Source organism: Cnephaeus nilssonii (genome assembly GCF_951640355.1).
Source record: "Cnephaeus nilssonii genome assembly, chromosome: 12".
Classification (NCBI taxonomy): Eukaryota; Metazoa; Chordata; class Mammalia; order Chiroptera; family Vespertilionidae; genus Cnephaeus; species Cnephaeus nilssonii.
Genome location: NC_137083.1, coordinates 48,335,700 through 48,355,536, shown reverse-complemented (window position 1 = coordinate 48,355,536; position 19,837 = coordinate 48,335,700). Strand labels below are relative to the sequence as shown.

General features: G+C 38.7%; 1 protein-coding gene across 1 annotated transcript in view; it reads left to right on the top strand.

Moving 5' to 3' along the window:
- The window catches only part of CNTNAP2 (contactin associated protein 2), a 1,845,950-nt gene that overhangs the window by 1,042,683 nt on the left and 783,430 nt on the right, over positions 1–19,837 (top strand). The window contains exon 10 of the mRNA XM_079786825.1: positions 11,353–11,524. Within this exon, the coding sequence (XP_079642951.1) occupies positions 11,353–11,524 (172 nt within the window). The remainder of the gene's footprint in view (positions 1–11,352; positions 11,525–19,837) is intronic.

Below are 19,837 nucleotides of genomic sequence, written 5' to 3'. Positions count from 1 at the left end.
CTGGGGGAAATGACCCACAGAAATAAGTGCAAAACAGGGTATAACATATGCAAAAATCTCCCAAGACATAATCTCTACTGCACACTGAATCTATGATGCAGCTCACTTCTCTAGGTGTGGGCACTACAAATGCCCAATACAAGGACAAAAAATTTGCATTAATATCCCAGAGCTTCAAATAAAGGAAAACCACCTCAAAACCTCACAATATGCTTACCTCTATTCCATCTCTATATGAGAAATTTCCTAATTCATCCATTAGAAATGGGGAGGAAGGTGAGGTATTTATGGCAGGCTTCCCAAGGAATAGGATTGCAATTTCAATTTGAAAAATATAATGCTTATTAGGTTTGTGCAGATATTTCAGAAAGCATTGTTATGAGATCAAACTGCTGGATTTCTATGCCTGGGTCTTCCACACTGAGCAGCACCCAAGCTTAGCCTGGACTGACTTCATCATTGTGTAAGGAAAAACAACACTGTGTTGTTGACTTCAGGATAAACTCACACCAATAGGATTTCTCTATCTAATCATGACCCATGATTTACAACAATAGAAATAAGTTCTCCATATAAAACCTGTTATTTTTATAAAAAAATAAAATACAAGTGATAATCTCTATGTGAAGCTACTTAGAACTGTGCAATATGTGGCACTATAATTATTTTTATTGATAATTGCTTCTTCCTCAGTCTCCCATACATTCCCAATTTTCATATTTTACTAGAGGCCTGGTGCACAAAATTCGTGCCCCGGGGGAGGGTGTGTGTCCCTCAGCCCAGCCTGCACCCTCTCCAATCTGGGACCCCTCAAGGGATGTCCGACTGCCCTCTCACAATCCAGGACTGCTGGCTCCCAACTGCTCGCCTGCCTGCCTGCCTGCCTGCTTGATTGCCCCTAACCACTTCTGCCTGCCAGCCTGATCACCCCCTAACCACTCCTCTGCCAGCCTGATCGACACATAACTGCTCCTCTGCCGGCCCAATTGCCCCTAACTGCCCTCCCCTGAAGGCCTGGTTGTCCCCAACTTCCCTCCCCTGCAGGCCTGTTACCCCCCCCCCCCCAAATACCCTCCCCTGCAGGCCTGGTCCCCCCCAACTGCCCTCCCCTGCAAGCCTGGGTCCTCCAAAACTGTCCTCCCCTGCAGGCCTGGTTTCCCCCAACTTTCCTCCCTTACAGGCCTGGTCCCTCCCAACTGCCCTCCTCTGCTGGCCTGATGGCCCATAACTGCCCTCCCCTGCTGGCCATTTTGTGGTGGCCATCTTGTGTCCACATGGGGGCGGCCATTTTTGACCACATGGGAGTGGCCATCTTGTGTGTTGGAGTGATGGTCAATTTGCATATTACCTCTTTATTATATAGGATGTAGGTTCATTTGTGTTTTTGATGGATTTAGGAATTGATTGTGTCTGGTTTTAATGGGTGGAAGAGAAGTTTTTTATGTAGCTCTTCACATTTGTTCAACTACTGGCGAACCTTGAATCCCAGTGAAAATGTCCTGACCAGATATGTTTGTCCATTCTTTCCATGTTCTTAGATCAACAAAGGGAAGTGTCTTGCCCTTTGCAAGGCCTTCACCTGTTGCTATTTGGTCATAGTGCCCCCGACCTGCTGACTCCCTTATCTTCAAAACAAAACAAGTAAGTGGGGAGGAAGCACAGCCTCAAAAGTGCTGTGGGGCTTGGAACATTAGGACTTTCTGATTTTGGCAAATTTACTCGGAGAAGCTTTCATCATTAACTGCCTGTTCCTCTCCCTTTCAAAACACCCCAAAGGTCTTTCATCGACATAAAAATTGCTTCTTATTTATATTGTTGTAAATCATGGGTCGTGATTCTTTACTTTCACAACCTTATCACTACTGAAGATCATTTTGGTTTGGGTCTGTCTGATGTTTCCTCCTTTCTGGACTTAGGATATGTATTTTGGGGCAGGAGTACCACCTGGCGATGTTGTATTCTTCTCATTGCATCTTATCCGGTGGCCCACAATGTCAACAAGTCCCTTGACTGATGGTGATAACTTTTATTACTTGATTACAAAGATGTCTTCCAGGGTTCTCTGCTATAAAATAACTAGTTTCCTTTTTGAAATTAATAAATATGTTTTTAGAGAGACACTTTGAGACTCTGTTCCTCATCCAACTTTCACCCATACATTTGAATATCAATTGATATTTCTTCCCTGAATGAATTATTGTTATGACAGTGGCCAAATGGTGACTTGCTAATTCCAACATGCCTTTTTTATTTGTTAGTTAGCATAATACTATAGGAAGAGATTTCTATTCTCCCCATTTAGTTATTTTTGTGCAGGTTGACTCATGGATTCCTATCCTATTCAATGAAGTTTGGTCTATAAATTAATTTCCTTCTTATTTTTCTCTCTCCCTTCTTCTCTCTCTTCCTTCCATCTTTCCTTCCTTTCTTCCTTTTTTTATGTCTTCCTTTCTTTCTTTATTCTCCCTCTTTTCCTCCCTCTAACCCAACCTCTCTCTCTTTCCTTTTGCCTTCCTTTCTTCCTTTATTATATTCTTTCTGTTGATATTCAAAATATATTTTATGGTCCATATTAATTTTGCACTCAAATTGTCCAGATTTGATCAGTAGAAGCCTACTTCAGGCTGGCTCCTGTGTCATTCTGACATGATATCATTATTTTTTGAGCACTTTTTTGCTTTCTTATTCAACAAAATATCTCAGTCTCATATTGTGCTTTTGTGCTTTTCCTGACCCAGATCTGGAGTCAACCATTTCTCCAATGAGCTGGTTTTATTCAGTAGAGAAACTGAGGTCTCAACTATAGGGATAACCCTGCTCCTGGGTTATCTACAGGCATGGTAGAAATTATTTGTATATTGAGCACTCACACAATCCCAGCTAGATTTATTTCTACATCTATCTAAATACACTGAAATGCATAAGTGCACACTGATAGATTAAATTCTAAACCAAACCCATAGTATCCATTCAAGATTTTCCACTTTACATTTGTACCCTCCTTTCCTGACAATGAGAACCTGGTTCCAATGTCCTCAGTAGATTTATTTATTTACTCAATCAACCTGTATTGTAGTTAGGTTCACAGCCACACCAGATGGGTGTGCTGCATGGCTATTCTCACTGTTGAGGTGCCAGCTGCCACTGGGCTCATGTCTTACACTCTGCTTGCTTGGACCCACATTCCCAACAGGGTGAATTATTCAGGAAGCTTGGGAAACAATAGATATTGGTGGTAGACATTTTTCACAATCATCTAAGATTATATTAAAAGGATGACATTGCATGTTTTTTAGCATCTTTACAGCATTCCACCAGCCTCTCTCTGACCTCCCAAACTTTCCAACTTTAAAATAACTGTAAATAAAGATAAATTTGGCATGCACATCATTTTAGACATGTGAAATTTTCAACCCTGTTGCCTCTTGTTTGCTATTTCTGTCCCATCAGTTTAACTTTATAATTTACAACACTTTAGATTGACATTTTACTGTCAAAAGGAATACCAGCATGCTTTTCACTGATGTATTTCTGAATTAAAATTTTAAAACCTTGAAATTGCATGTATTTCTTTTGTCAGTAATAATAATAAATACTGAGTGGACTTCAAATCAGGTATGAAGTTTTTATATCCTAAGTCTTGAAATGAAAATCTCAAACATGGCAGTGAAGCAACATAATTATAATGACCCTGTAAAGCAAGGAGGTGCCCCTGTTTGCTGAGAGTGAAATGAAATTGAGGCAGGCAGGGTCACAATTCACTGTGGGTGTTATAACACATTGTCAGATCGTATAGCCCAGGAACAAGGACCCATGCATGAATATTACATGTTTTATTCCAAATTTATAGATATAATAAATTTAAAGCTCTAAGCCAAAAAACAACAACAACAAAACGGAAGTTTACCTCTTTATTCTTTATACTCTTTCTACTAAATTGGCCAATTTTTATTAATGTTAACTTTCTATCCGTTTTGTGTCTATTCATTTCTGACCCTCATATTCTCAGTTGCAAATTTATATCTCCAAACACTCCTGCTATTAATCTATAAAATAGGTCAATTCCTGAGCTTTAGAGTCATTACTGAAAGTTTCATAGACACTAATACACTGGTATTTTTAGTGACATTATATTTGTACATACAGGGAACAAATATAGGAAGTAAATAACATTTTTTCTTCCATTTCAAAGGGAGTTAGGACACTAGGAATTTCAGCCTCAGAGACACAATATATTTAACCCATTGCTAACTATAAGGGAATGGCCAGCAATCCACCAGTAACTCTGTTTTGCAGGCTAAGGTGCTTTTTATTCAACTTATAATTTTTAAAAACTATTTGAGAAAGTGATGGCAGGAGTTATTAGTTATAATCTGAATTAGTTTTCTATAGCTGCATAGAACAACCCAAAAACTCAGTAGCTCAGCATGGTGATAATTTACTCTCTCTTCTTTTTCTGCGGAGCAACTTCTCATTCAGGAGCAACTTGGCTAGGAAGTTCTGGCTTGAAGTGCTTTTATGAGGTTCAAGTTATGTTTCCCAGGGCCTCAGTCATCTGAGGGCTTGACTAGGATTGGAGGTCCCACTTCAAGATGGCTTTGCTCACATAGCTAGCTATTTGCTGCTGACTGTTTGGAGTAGGTCTTATTTTCTTTCCCCAGGGGTGCCTCCCCAACAGACTACTTGAGGTTCCTATGGCACCTGGTCTGATGGTCCCACAGCAAGTGGTCCAAGAGACCAAGGTGAAGCCTCTAATGCCATTTATTAGTAAGCCCTGGGAGTCACAGTAACTGCACCTAAACAGCTTTCTTTCCTCTTGGACATCCCAGGAGCTTCATTTGGATATGAACTTGACTTAGATAATGAGTTACTGAATTTTGAGCAGATGCTCTAATGCAAGCATGTTAAACTCGTGGCCCACAGGCAGCATGTTGCCCACAATGAACATTTTTGCGGCCCAGCCAATATAATAGTATGTAAGAAACGTTTTAATAAAAATTTTGTAACTTAATTTTACAATATCCTGTTATACATAATTATTATTAATACTAGAAGCCTGGTGCATGAAATTCATGCACTCGGGGCGGGGTGGTCCCTCAGCCCGGCCTGTGCCCTCTCGCAGTCCGGGAGCCCTCAGGGGATGTCCAGCTGATCGCATAGGCCTGCTACCAAGGGGGCCTAAGCTGGCAGTCAGACATCCTTAGTGCTGCCATGGAGGCGGGAGAGGCTCCTGCCACTGCCACTGCCACCGCCAGTGCACTTGCTAGCCGTGAGCCCAGCTCAGGACTTCTGGCTGAGCAGGGCTCCCCCGGTGGGATCGCACTGACCACCAGGGGGAAGTTCCTTTGTTAATATTCTGCCCCCTGGTGGTCAGAGTGCATTATAGCAATTGGTCATTCCGCCATTTGGTTGGTTTGCATATTAGCCCTTTATTATATAGGATGGAACTACCTGACAGTCAATGTGCCCCACTGAGGGGTCCCAGATTGTGAGAGGGTGCAGGCCAGGCTGAGGGACCCCACCAGTGCACAATTGGAGCGGGGGAGGGAAGCGGGAGATTGGCCAGCCAGGGAGGGACCGCAGGAGGGCTCCAGGGCATGTCCAGCCTGTCTCGCTCAGTCCCGATCGGCTGGACCCCAGCAGCAAGCTAACCTACCAGTAGAGCGTCTGCCCCCTGGTGGTCAGTGCACATCATAGCAAGTGGTTGAGCAGCCTTAGCATATCATTAGCATATTATGCTTTGATCGGTTGAGCGGATGACCAGACAACCAGACACTTAGCATATTAGGCTTTTATTATATAGGATTTTCACTTAAAATGGTTTATTTATATCATATATTTTTCTTTTTTTCTTTATTGATTAAGGTATTACATATGTGTCCTTATTCTCCCATTGCCTCTCCTCCCTGGTGCACTGGTGGGGTCCCTTGGCCTGGCCTTTGCCCTCTCACCATCCAGGATCCCTCAGTGGGACACATGCCCCCACTCATGCCCTCACATCCCTGGTGTCTGTGTCTATTGGTTATGCTTATATGCATGTGTACAAGTCCTTTGATTGATCTCTCCCCTTACCCCACCCTCCCCTACCTTCCCTCTGAGGTTTGATGGTCTGATTGATGCTTCTCTGTCTCTGGATCTGTTTTTGTTCATCAGTTTATGTTGTTCATTATATTCCACAAATGAGTGAGATCATGTGATATATATCTTTCTCTGACTGACTTATTTTGCTTAGCATAATGCTCTCCAGTTCCATCCATGCTGTTGCAAATGGTAAGAATTCCTTCTTTTATACTGTGACATAGTATTCCATTGTGTAGATGTACCACAGTGTTTTAATCCACTTATCTACTGATGGGCACTTAGGCTGTTTCCAAATTTTAGCTATGGTATATCGTGCTGCTATGAACATAGGGGTGCATATATCCTTTCTGATTGGTGTTTCTGTTTTCTTGGGATATATTCCTAGGAGTGGGACCACTGGGTTAAATGGGAGTTCCATTTTTAGTTTTTTGAGGAAACTCCATACTGTTCTCCACAGTGGCTGAACCAGTCTGCATTCCCACCAGCAGTGCATGAGGGTTCCTTTTCCCCTGCATTCTAGCCAGCACTTGTCATTTGTTGATTTGTTGATGATAACTATTCTGACAGGTGTGAGATGGTACCACATTGTCGTTTTGATTTGCATCTCTCAGATGATTAGTGACTGTGAGCATGTTTTCATATGTCTCTTGGCCTTCCTTATGTCCTCTTTCGAAAAGTATCTATTTAGGTCCATTGCCCATTTTTTGATTGGGTTGTTTATCTTCCTTTCGTTAAGTTGTATGAGTTCCCTGTAAATGTTGGAGATTAAACCCTTATCGGTGATAACATTGGAAAATATGTTCTCCCATGCAGTGGGCTTTTTTGTTGTTTTGTTGATAGTTTCTTTTGCTGTACAGAGGCCTTTTATTTTTAGTCCCATTTGTTTATTTTCTTTTTAGTTTCCATTGCCCTAGGAGCTTTTTCAGTGAAGATATTGCTTCAGCATATGTCTGAGATTTTGCTGACTGTGGATTCCTCTAATATTTTTATGGTTCCCCATCTATGTTTAAGTCCGTTATCCATTTTGAGTTTATTTTTGTGTATGGTGTAAGTTGATGGTCTAGTTTCATTTTTTTGCATTTACACGTAATTATTAGTAAGGAACTACAATGTTCGCTAATAACTGATTACTACTAGTATAATTGTGTTGCATTCATTTCCCTTATGCACCCTATGGCACAGGTATACCATTTCTCTCCACTAATAATAGCAGTGAATATTTTAGCAGCCGATTGCCACATCATTAGTTTTGGACTGACTTGTTTGGTGTGTGCAATAGGAAATATTTTGCTTCCGGAGAACAAGAAAAATAGATTTATTTTCATTACATTTATTAATTTGTGGATTTATTCAGTGTCTGGTAAGTTAATGTTCAAGAAAAATATTATTTTTTATTAAAATGTTCTATTATTTTATGTTAACGAATACTCATTTATTTCTGCCCTTTGTATTCAGCATGTCTCTATGTTTCTATGAAAATTGAAGCTTTTGTTTTTTTGCGGCCCACATAAACCTTGTTTATTTGGCCCGTGTTAGCTTTTGAGTTTGACATGCTTGCTCTAATGGGATGAAACATTGGAGGGCCTTTGGAGGTGGTGAATATACTTTCATGTTGAAGAAACATGAATCTTTGTGTCCCAAAGGGCAAACTCTGGTAACCATCCTCCAAGAGAGCCATAAATCTTAACTTCCTATTATTCATACCTTTGGGTAGTACCTTCCCACACTGAATCAGTGCTGACCTGTGTGACAAATAGATCATTGCAGAAGTGACAGGTGCAGTTACTCAGTTATAGCTGCTCCTCTGAAGACCTGTGAGCAATTCTATGCCACTCACACACTCAACATACAAAGATAGGATCAGCATAGAGCTATCACTTTAGACTCTCCAGTTCAAATGGAGAAAAACAGGGGTTCCATAGCGGTTCTGAAATCCAGTCAGGCACATGTTGCCAATTCCTTGATTAGAATTCAGGTCTACTATTTCCTAGAAATGATTATCCATGGCTCTTGGTTGTACCTTCTGGATTCTCAGTTTAACCAATCTGATCCATGATTTCCTTTTAAAATAAAACATAGTCCATGTTCACAGCTGCGCAGTTTCCTGCCTATAGAAGTTTAGCATCTAAAGACTTTTTCTCATTTTATACCATCTCTAGTCCTTTCAGTTCAAGCTTGTGGTATTTTCTCCAGGACAGTTCTCTTAAAAACTGGTAGCCTTTCTATGAATGCTATTCAGGTTTACTCAATTAAACAGTTTTTGTTTTATTTTTACATTGGGTTTCTGCTGGCATGCTAAAGGCAAGATGCCCTTAAGATTATTAGAATCCCTATTGTATAATTCAGAGGATATGTATTATACACCAATATGCTTCCTAGAAGTATTTTTGTCTGACTAAATGGTTCTTTGAGGCACCACCTAATATGTTTTGAAGTCTTAACATGGATTTTATAATCACACCTCATGTTATTTTTAGATTATGTTTTAGTGGTAGTTGATCTTTGCCTGAATGTGGTTTATTCATTTTTGCATTGTTTGCCAACTGAAGTGACTATTATTGAAAAAGCATTATCTTCAACCCTATCAAGGACTGCTTCCTCGTATTTAACAGTTTTTCTTTAGCTATTCTCACTTCTTTTTTCCCTTTTACTATAAATTGAAAGGTGTCAGAATTCCCTGTCTGGAAATGCCATTAGCTCGATTACAAATATCCCAAGTATACCTCCTTCCTTTCCATATTAACACAGTGTTGCTAAACGTCCCATTGCAACAACACAAGATCTGGTTTCCTCTCATTTCCAATAACATTTTTCCTCACCTTCAAGCCATTTCCAACAAACTCCAGAGCCTTTAGGCTGCAAGTAACAGTACTTTCCGGGCCCATCCAACTTATTTGGACATCCCAAAGCCTAAATCACTGTCACACTTTTAGATTTATATTACAATTCTCTCTCAGTACCAAATTCATTATTGGTTATTATAACATGACAAGTCACTCCAAAATGCAGTGGCTTAAACTCATGATTTTTTATCTCTTCATGGGCCTCTCCCTAAGATTGCTCAAGTATGATGGCTGACTTTTCAGTGTTAGTAGTCTCAGAGTTCAAGTTGAAAACTAGCCTTGAAAGTCATGCACAGCCACCACTTCCACAGTTTTCTACTGACTACAGAGGTCAGCCCTAATTTGATGTGGAAGGGGTCTACAAGATGGTGTGAATTAATGGAGTCCCTCTTGGAAATGTTAAAGATAACACAAGGAGAGTGGGGAAAACTTAAATGTTTAATAGCAATTTAGTAATATGGCCTATAATTGTCTTCTACTAGAATGTATCCCATGTAGAAAAATGAAAGGACTTGACACTTTCAAATTGAAAAATTCCTTAGGACCAAACAGAACATTGTTATGGTTACTGATGAAGTCTTATTTTAGGAACTTAATTATACCCAATTCAATTCACAGCAATCTGTGTTATGTAGCTGCTTTGCATCAGAGAAGGTCATGTTCTCACAAATAGATCTACTCATTTTGAAGTATTTCTAAGCCAGTATGGATATTTAGAGACTTCCTAGTATTCAACAACAGAACCAAATGATCATCTTGTCAAGAATAGTCATTAACATTACAGCTGGATGTTTACTTTCTGCTAAGTGTAGACATTAACTCCTTTCAATATTATTTTGATTGAACAGATTTAAAAGCGTGTGTATGCATACAACTAGTCTAAATAGATGACTTGTCTAAGATCAGCAACTTCAGTAGGGACTAAGTCAATGCAAATTAAGAAAAAATGTGACTTAAAAAAATATATAGATGAGCTATATGCTTGACATTGAAATAGAGTCTTATATTAATTTTTAAGTCAAGGAATTAATTTAAGTTTAATCCTATTTTTACATAGAATTCTGTTGATGGAAAAGGATATACTCCACCTCTGTGATTAATCCTTAAATAAGTTCAAATGATAATTATTAAACTTTCAATATTATAAACCATTAATAGAGGGAGGAGGAGTTTTCTATTGTCCTTAACTACTATTACCAGTCAAACAAAATAGAACACTTTAAAAAATAATGTAATTTTTAAGAGTTTTTATTGAAAATTTACTTTTAATAAATTAATGGCAGGTATTGGTCTCAATCCATTCTGTAGAAATTATTTTTTGCTGTACATATATTATTTGATTGAAATAAATGTGTGAATAACCTCAGATTTGTAAGAAAATTAGCACAGTTTAAATTTGCTCTGGTAGGTCAATTTGGTGTAGGGAACTATATGAAAAGGAAATGCTTTTGGGGACTTATTTTAGAGATACATTATTTTCTATGGCCTACAAATTTTCTATGCATACTAATTTTCTATGCATGTCTCTACTGAAAGTCATAATAGTAATTGTTTGATGGTGCTATTTTAAAGTTATCTATAATAATAAAAGGGTAATATGCTAATCAGACCAGACATCCTTCTGGGACAAAACCGGGGCCTGAGGGAAGCCAGCCCGGGTCCCAGGTGCCAGAGGGTAGCTGGTGCTGGCAGTTGGGGGAAGGAAGGCCTACTCTTGCATGAATTTTGTGCATCAGGCCTCTAGTTTTGTAATAAAAATTTTAATCTTATTTCAAACTTGGCATGCATGTGTGTGTGTGTAGACATTCAGAGCAGGTTGGCTGATGCTTATGTCTAAATGTATTCTTTTAATGTTTGTTAGGATTTTATAAACTGATAAATCATTTATAATGCAAATATATCTTTGGATTGAATTAGACATTAATTTATAAAATAGATTCATCTTAATTGATAATAGTAAATTTAGCTTCTTGACATCTAAATAACAGGCCTCTAGAGAATTAAGGAAATAGATATAATATTGAAAGTTTAAGAGGAAGGCCCTTGAATAGTTGAGAAAGGTCTAAATTGTATGTTCTAATCTCTGTAGGCAGGGTCAAGGGCGGAAGTACAGCAGTGAGCTATTAACAGCAGAGGGACATAGAATGAACTGTGACAGAGTGATAAAGAAGAAGTCAAGGAGAAAATAATAAGGAATGCTAGACTCCAGAGACAATGATTCATTTAGGTTCAGCCCTTGTGCCTTTCCCTGAAATAATATCTCTTTCTCACAGTACTTCATTCTTCTGTACTGAATACAACACCAGCAAGGACCAGCAAAGCAGGAGTTGGAGACAATGGCTGAGATCAGGGAGCATCACCAGAAAAAACTTAGTGAAGCGTGCTGTACACAGATTTTAACATCTCCATTTCTTCTGCTCTCTCACAGGTTTTCTGAACCAGATGAATAACTCAAGTCACTCTGTCCTTCAGCCTTCATTCCAAGGATGCATGCAGCTCATTCAAGTGGATGATCAACTTGTAAATTTATATGAGGTGGCACAAAGGAAACCAGGAAGTTTTGCAAACGTCAGCATTGACATGTGCGCCATCATAGACAGGTAAATGGTCTTTTCATCCGGCTTCAGATTGTCCAGACTTTTCAAATTCATGTTTATGTTGTGGGATGAATGAAACACTCACCCTCCCACACACCCCTCTGATGGGCTAGGCAGGAAGAGCCTTTTGCCATCCCGGTGGTCCTATATGTGTGATTTTAGCAATGCCTTTTATATCAGGACATGGATATACATGATAGAACAATCTGTGATGTCACATTACTCCATCAACCTCGCTCAGTGAGTGTGAGCATTATGTAAGTGGTTTTGCAATCAATGGTTGAGATATAAAGGAACTCCGTTTATTTTTAGTTTTGCTTCCTATACCCACAAGCAGAGATGCCCTTCTCTCCTTGTCTTGGTCACAACTCATCCTTATCATATTGTCCCAGCTAAAGCCTCCTTGAAGTAAAAGAAGTATTAAAAAATGTTGGTGGGCTATGTGGGGGGTTACAGAAGCAGAATGTTTCATGTAATTGAGTTTTCTTATAAAATACATGTGCTAAAATATTGCAAAATCTAATCTTTATTAGTTTTTGCAACTCTGAGGAGGAGCTTTTTAGGAAAACTGAGTTGACTTCTCACACAATGGAAAGATACCTCTTTTGTATGAAATATTGTGACAGAATTATATACTCTACCTTAATATGCTTCTAAAATTGCCTTTTCTTCCAGCGTGAAAATATTTCATTTTCAGATGTTTTGCCCATAAATCACACCTAACCATTTACTGAATTTAACCTGGTGAATTTAGGTGATTTTAAAAAAACATTTTAAAATTAGAGGGCTATCTTATCCTGAAAGATAACTTAATTAATTTTATATTTTAAGAGATGAAAGTTCTATGCCTCAATATGCTCCCCCCAAAATATATACACCTGAAATATCTAATAATATCATTTAATTTAAGAAGATATCTTTGGGGAAGTCATTCAAAGATATATGATTAATCTTAAAAATATATAAAGCCATTTATTAAAAAGTAAGTTTTTCCATATAATCTAAATAAAATACTATTCGTGTGAAATAAATTAATTTATGTCAGCTACAGATTATGACTTTTTAAAGCCTTAACATACTTGTAATAAAATTTGACATATCACAGTGTTTATTTCAATTACATACTTGCAAATACTCATAATGGCAGTCTAAACAGTTTATATTTAAACAGAACAATGAACAATTTTAATAGAAATATACTCATAATTTTGAACCATCAATATTGTGTAATAACTGTTATTTCTGCCTAATGAAAATGGTAGCAGTAATCAGAAAAAGTGAGAGATGAAGTTTTACAACCATATTCTGGTATTAGATGTTTATCTGTAAATTTTAGTAATTGTTTTCCATACAGGAAGATTTTTTCTTCTTAGTAATAGTTATATAGCATATGGAGATATTTTACTACCTTGTCCATTTTCCATGCCAGTAGCTTTAATAATATAATAATTTCTGTCAGTAATAACCAAGTTAATTCTTTCAGCTTTTGTAAACAGGCTAGATTTTATGGCAATATTGCTGTTTCACTTCAAACAACATGTTTCCTGAGCATTATAGTTATATTGTTTGCTACTGAAGAAGTATGGGAGAGATATTGACATTTTAATAGATTACTCCCATGAAAAAAAGTGGGAGTTAAATTGGCCTCAAAAGAATGAATGAGATTTTGGTAAATGAACAGAGTAGAACATGGTCTTCCTGGTGAAGATGTAGTATGGGAAATGCAATTTCAATTTTTGGTAGCTGTGGGAATAGAGTCAATCCCATTGTCCATGTTGTCAAGTGTTCTGCAGCTGACAGAACAGGGAATTTCTTCCCTGTCCGCCTGGATGATAACCCACCTCTGACACAGGTCCACAAATTTCCTAAAACCACTATGGAATCCATGTTCTGCTTGTCTCATTTTTTAAGGAAATAACTTCTGTACATTAACTACCAATGTGTGGAATACCACATTCCTTTATTTACTTAAAATGTCTTCAGGTCAAAATCTTAATCTGTGAAGTGTTGTATTTTTGTAAATATGACACAAGACTATATTCACCTATTGGAACTATTGAGGAGATCATTGAGGATTTAGTCTGTATCTGCCAGGTGAGAGGACCAGTGGGTTTAGCCAGAACTCATATATTGGTGATCCACTAGGTCACACTTTAATGACACATCCTTAGCTCACCTCTTGTTCATTCCCACCCCCACCCCCACTAACTAAAATTTTGCAATTGCCATATCTCTTCCATTTTATTTTCAAACTATCTAAATACAACGTAAGTAAGCCTACATTGGCTCTTTCTTACTTTTCTCCCTTCAAACTTCAGCTTGATGATTTGAAAGCTTTTTTTTTTTTGGAGGGGGGAGCGGATAAATGAGAACATAGGGTGAAAAAAATATGAACACTTCTGCAAGTGTGATTTTTATAAAATGTTTGGAGATAATAGGAGCAGCTGCAATGATTTGATGAGTAGAACTTAGAAAAATAGTTTGAGGAAGATGACACTAAGGGAGTTTTGCTGTGTGTCCTGGAATACCTTATGATTTCAACTTATTTTTCTTTCTTTGTGTGTGGATTTACACGTGGCTTGTTTCCTGTAAAATGTAGAAACAGGGAGTTATTATATATCATAATCCAAGTGAGAGATTCTGGTGGCCTCAGACCAGTGTGTTGGCACAAGAGGTATTGAGATGTGGTCGATTCTGAATATACTTAGTGGTGTTTCTTTATGTGTTAGATGTGGAGCATGAGAAGAAGAGAGGAAATGATTTGGTACAAGCAATTGGAAGGAAGGCGTTGCTGTCTCCTTAGATAGAGAGATTGGTCAGGGGGAAAAATCATGAATTCAGTGGTGAGCATGAGTTGAGATGTCTATTGGACATTTGGGTTGAATTGTCAGGAAGGCACCGGGATATAATTATGTAACAAACATATATCAGCAGACTGATAAAATGGCCATGTTGACCTATTGAGGGCCTCTGGTTTCTTCAGCTGTATTTCCTAAACAGCCATAGACCTGGAAGCACAAGAGGCGAATAGAGGGCAGGAAACCTCTTCCAACATCGGAGGCCTCTAGCTCTACCCTTTCATTGATACCCTGCTCTCAGGAAGGAGGGCCTCTGTCACATCCTCGGTTGCTAGAACACTCTCTGAAATCAGAAAGCTATCCAGCACACAAACTCTTGATTTCTCCTTGCATAATTACCATCTTTAATCTGTTCCTAGCACCCTTACATTGTTGATTCCTTATGGCAAACATCTTTAGACGCCCTTTATAGTTCCTAGTCCCAACCCATTTGTCTCTAACCTCTTTTCAGGTGTGCAAATATGAGCCAAAGCCCCTAAAGTTAGCTTTACTCACTTGCTCCTGCCAGAGAGAACTATAACAAAATCATGGGGCATTTCAAAGGAAGTGAGGGGAGAAGGGAAGGAAGGGTGGGAAGAGGGAGAGAGTAAGAGAAGGGGATGGGGGCTGGAGTAAGACCTGGGAGGGTCCTAGCAAGTGTTGGTCAGAATCTGTAAAGGAGGAGAGCTGCTGCAGCCTTGGAACGTGAGAATCTCTGAGGAGTTACTCTGTGATGCCTTGTCTGTGATTCTTACAAAGACATATGGGATGAAGAAGCTGCTGTTGAAATATTTTGAGTTTAAGTAGGTGGTGTTCTTGCCTCATTTGGAAAAATGTATCTATTTTGTGAGTAATAGTAAAGCCTGTTTTGCTCGTTGTGACGTGTATATCAATCCTAAGACCCTCATAGCTTAGCTGCCAGAGAGGTCATTTTTCTTTGCCATAGTCAGGGGGAGCCATGTGACACAGTCCTGGCCACTGACAGATACGCAGAGGTCAGCTATGGTGTTCTTGAGAAAGCGTTTATTTCCTGATTCAGCTGTCACCCCTGCCCCTACACTGTCCTTTTTTCCAATACAGACACCATGCCTGGAGCTGTGCAGTCAAGAAAATTCCAGCTCGAGTGAACCAGAGCCAGAAATCACCTTCACTCCTTTTTATATGAAAAAAAAAAAGTAATCCTTGTTTATCCAAGTCACTGGAGTCAAGTTTTATTTTTCTTGGAGCCAAAAGCAGCTGTTATTTTCCATCTTCCAATTCTAAAATCAACCAATACCTTCCCTTTAGCGACAAATTCCCAAGTGTGTTTGTTGATGGCTTTGAAAGAAAAGAGGGTACATTTCTTTGGGGGTCTATTAAGTTGCATGCCTTTGATGTCCCCTAGAGACTGGCACTTGGGCACTGAGTGGCTATTTAGAGACCAGAGCAAATTCATATTGTCAGAACCAGCATCTGGTAGAAAAACTGGTAAAAGTAGTTCATCAGTATTATAATCTTAGCTTTCCTGTCGCCTCCCTTGTAAATATATTAAGAAACAAAGCCAGTAAACATTCTGAATAGCACAGGGAGCGGAAGAAGAAGAGTAAATATCCCAGCCTACAAAATTACCCCTTGAGAAATTCTGAATAGACTGGATCCTATTTCTGAGTTGGTAATTAAGTCTTCATTATATCTTTGGATAGAAGTGCATAATCACAGTCCCAGTTTTTAGTTTTTATGTCAGTGCTTTCTTTTCAAGAACATCTACCCAGTTTGTTTGATTTTTTTTCCTTGAAAGAAAAGAAGAAGTATAGGATTTCTTTATAGGAGCCTTTAAAGGAGGGTGAAATAGATATAGTGATGTTTCAAAACTAAACTGACTATTGGAAAGGTGAACAACAAAGAAAGAGATAAATATTATCAGTTCAGAAGGAGGTCATGCATTTCTGTAAAAGCAAGGCTAAAATGTATAGGCCTAACTTGAATGAATAAAATGTAATGTTATTTATTTTTTAAAATTGATCTTCATTTGCTCATGAGCTCCCACTTCCAACCCATACCTGAAAATCTAAATATTTGAACACATGTATTTGGGTACCCTAATATATAATATATATATTTTTTCCAGTCAGTATGATATGAAAGCTCATTCCAAGGTCAATTGGGCTATTACCCCATTTCAAGTGTCTTCCTTGACCCCACCAGCATGGCCCTTGGGTCAGAACCAGCCAACCTCTGTAACATCTTGTAATCAGAGGAGTGGGATCTGTTCCATGTGCTCTCAAGTTGCTTCTGGGCTCCCCGAAGGTCCCCAGCCTGCTTAGTCTTCAGGGATCGCCCTCTGTCCCAACTGCCTACTGCTCTGGCCTTGTGGTATGCCGTGGCTACTGCTAGGCTCAGGTTTGGGGGTCTGTGTAAGGTGCTAACTTGCCCAATTTGTCTAAGACTGTTCCCCTTTTAGTACTGAGAACTCTGTGCCGGGAGAAACCCTTCAATTTGGGTAAATTAGGATGGTTGGTCACTCAGGATCTGTGTGCTCTTTGCCCTTTTTCTCCTAAATCTCTTTCCCTGGTGTACTGGAAAGCCATCTAAGCATTCTTTTAGATCCCACAGGAACACACAGTGATTTCTAGACCTCTTGCAAACCACACACAAGTTGAAAGTATTCATGGTATATGTGAGGGTGTGGGGTGTGGGAATAGCTGTCTTTGCCTCAGCATGTCTTGCTCTATATGTACTCCATAGCACTCACCTCAGGCTGACATGAGGCTCTCCATAAATTCCCAAAGGCAGAATGGAGGGCACACGACACCAATGCCATAGGATTTATAAGTCTCTGTTGAGATTCATTCAGTCTATAAATATTTATAAAAGATCACACTGAGTGTGAGCACCCCTTTCTGGCACTTTAATGCTGATATGGCAGAGAGAGGATCATTGATCAGAATTTAAACTGTCCTAACACTTTGGGCTCCTCTTCTCTGCTCTCCAAGATCTAGCTCTTCCAAACCAAATCTCCTTGGTTTTAGACTACTTTGCCAAAATTGAATCTTCACATCTCCAAACATTTTGTCCTAGTCCAGAGTCCAGAGGTGAACTCTCCCAGTCCAGATTCCCTGTGGAAATGCCATTGGTTCACTGAGTGGACAGCCACAGTACAAGAAAAAAAATGGATGAACATTTTTAAAAAGCCAAAACTTTGACTTGAAATATCTAAAAATGACTTCCACTGTATGAAAGGGAAGGCCCATGTCTCAACCATGGATATTTCTGCAGTGGCACTGTTTATGCCCATGCCTGAATGCCCTTCCCATGTACCTGTGAGCTGCTCCTGTGTGCAGTCCCATCCTCACCCAGGCAGAATTGCAGCTGCCATCCCTCTGACAACTTTAATTTTGGAATTTCCCAGTTTTTTTCATTAACTACTTTTAAAAATGTGTTCTGTTTTGTTTTTCATTTTAATGTCTGTCTCTTTTATTAGTTAGTAAGGATGTAGGATCCTAACTGTGAACTGCCACCCTCTGGGTCTGAAAGTGTTCATATATTTCCAAGATGACCACCCCTTTCTGTCGGTTCTTAAGAACTGTTCATGTCATCAAGCCAGCTGGTGTCAAATTGTGCTAGCACCTCTTATACATTGGGAACCATTTTGTCTTTTACCAATAGATTCTATGACAATTACATGAAACTGGTAAAGGAGGCAAAATGTTTCTCAGGTAAAGTTCACATTGTTTCAAATGTTGTGCCTGTTAAATTCTGGCATCATTATGACTCTGATCCCATCAAATTCCAAAGCAGCAAGGAACAGGTCGGCTGGAACCCATTCCTGGAGAACCAGAACCAACAAGGAGTTTTTCAGGCTTGACGTCAGATTTCCCTTTGCAGAAGGAACACCCGTCAGAAACACCCTGAGAACAAAATGTGTACAGGGTCCTAAAACCAGATCACCAGCTCAAAATAAACATCTAGAAAAAAGGACAAGTTATATATCCAGTTTTGATTTTTTTCACATGACCAGGCATGTTGTGAATCTTTATTGTAGGTATATTTATGTTGTCTCTGCACCTTATCTCAGTTCTTTCCTGTCTTGGATCCCATTGATTTTATATTGCAAATGGCCATGTTCTTTCTTTCTCTCTTGGGGCTAAATTGAATTAGTAGTAGATTTCTGGAAAGCCCTGTTTGCTCATGCTAGGTCAGATGCATTTCTTGTATTAGATGCATGGCTCTGTGTATAAACTTCCTTGGCCTTCTGGGCTAATTTAGGCTCCCCTTTGATCTTGAACTCCATTGCCAGAGACATTTGGTTTCTTTTAGAAGGACCCTGAGAGGACTTTCCTGTTTACACCTAGACATGTAAGCCTTAGTCATTGATCTAGCAAAAAAACACACATTCAATGACCCCACAGTGTCACACCCAGGGGAGCCCCTGTTCCAGTCATCTCTCTGAAGTGATTTCAAAGTGACTTTATTTTTAAATACAAGTAAAGGACTAGAGTGACAAAATTTATTTTTTAAAAAGAAAACATAGTAGTGAAATGCCAGAGGAGATAACTCTCCTAAGAGAAAAAGGCAAAGAAAAAAAGCCAAATTAACCATTTTAAGATTCAACAGCAGCCTTATTTGTCTTTGATGTATTGCATGTATTAGGACAAAAGAAAACTATATTTGCTTGTGGCGTGCCATATCTCTGTGCTTTGACATTTAAATCCCAAGGAAGGCCTAGTGTATAAAAGTAATGTCAGAAGACACTTATGCATTTGAAGATAAGCAGAAAGGAAAAAAGATAAATACTTTTAACATGTAGCTAAGTCAACAACAGGGAGATTTAAATGAGTCATTAAGTTTTATTTCTTGTTTTTCATGTTAGATTACCTGACAAAATAAAAACAAAAGCAACTAATTAAACAACATATTTAAAAGAAGTGCCTTAACAAATATTTTCTTTTTAAGATAATTGCTTTTGTCAGTTACTTAGATATATTGCAAAACTTTCATTGAATTCATTTAACTGCTCTCCTCTAAAGCCAGCTTTACATATTAACCAAAGCTCACCATTCCCTTTGTGAAATACAGGGAGTGGTACCACTGGCTTGATGGTTGAAGAGTTGGAGCAATGGGCTACCATCTTTCATCTGGTATCCTCCTCACATGTTGTGTGGGAGTTAATTGTTCATTCCCAAATATGTTTAGGCAAGTAATAATTGCTATTGTAATAACATAGTCTAAGTACATTTTCAAATGCTTAGGGACAGAAAGAGTTTCCATTACAGCAAATGGAATGTTCTTAGAAATATAAGTACCCCAAAACAAAACTATCAGTTTAAGTATGGGAAAAAAAAAACTGGAAAAATCTGCAGAGGGTCATTGGTGACTATAGTTTTCACTGCACTTTAAGAAACTAAAACTAGAAATTGAGGATGGAGCTTTATGGAAATGGGTCATTAGAAAGGCAGGTAGACCAGACTTGTACAATGTTTTTTGGAATTTTTAAATTTGT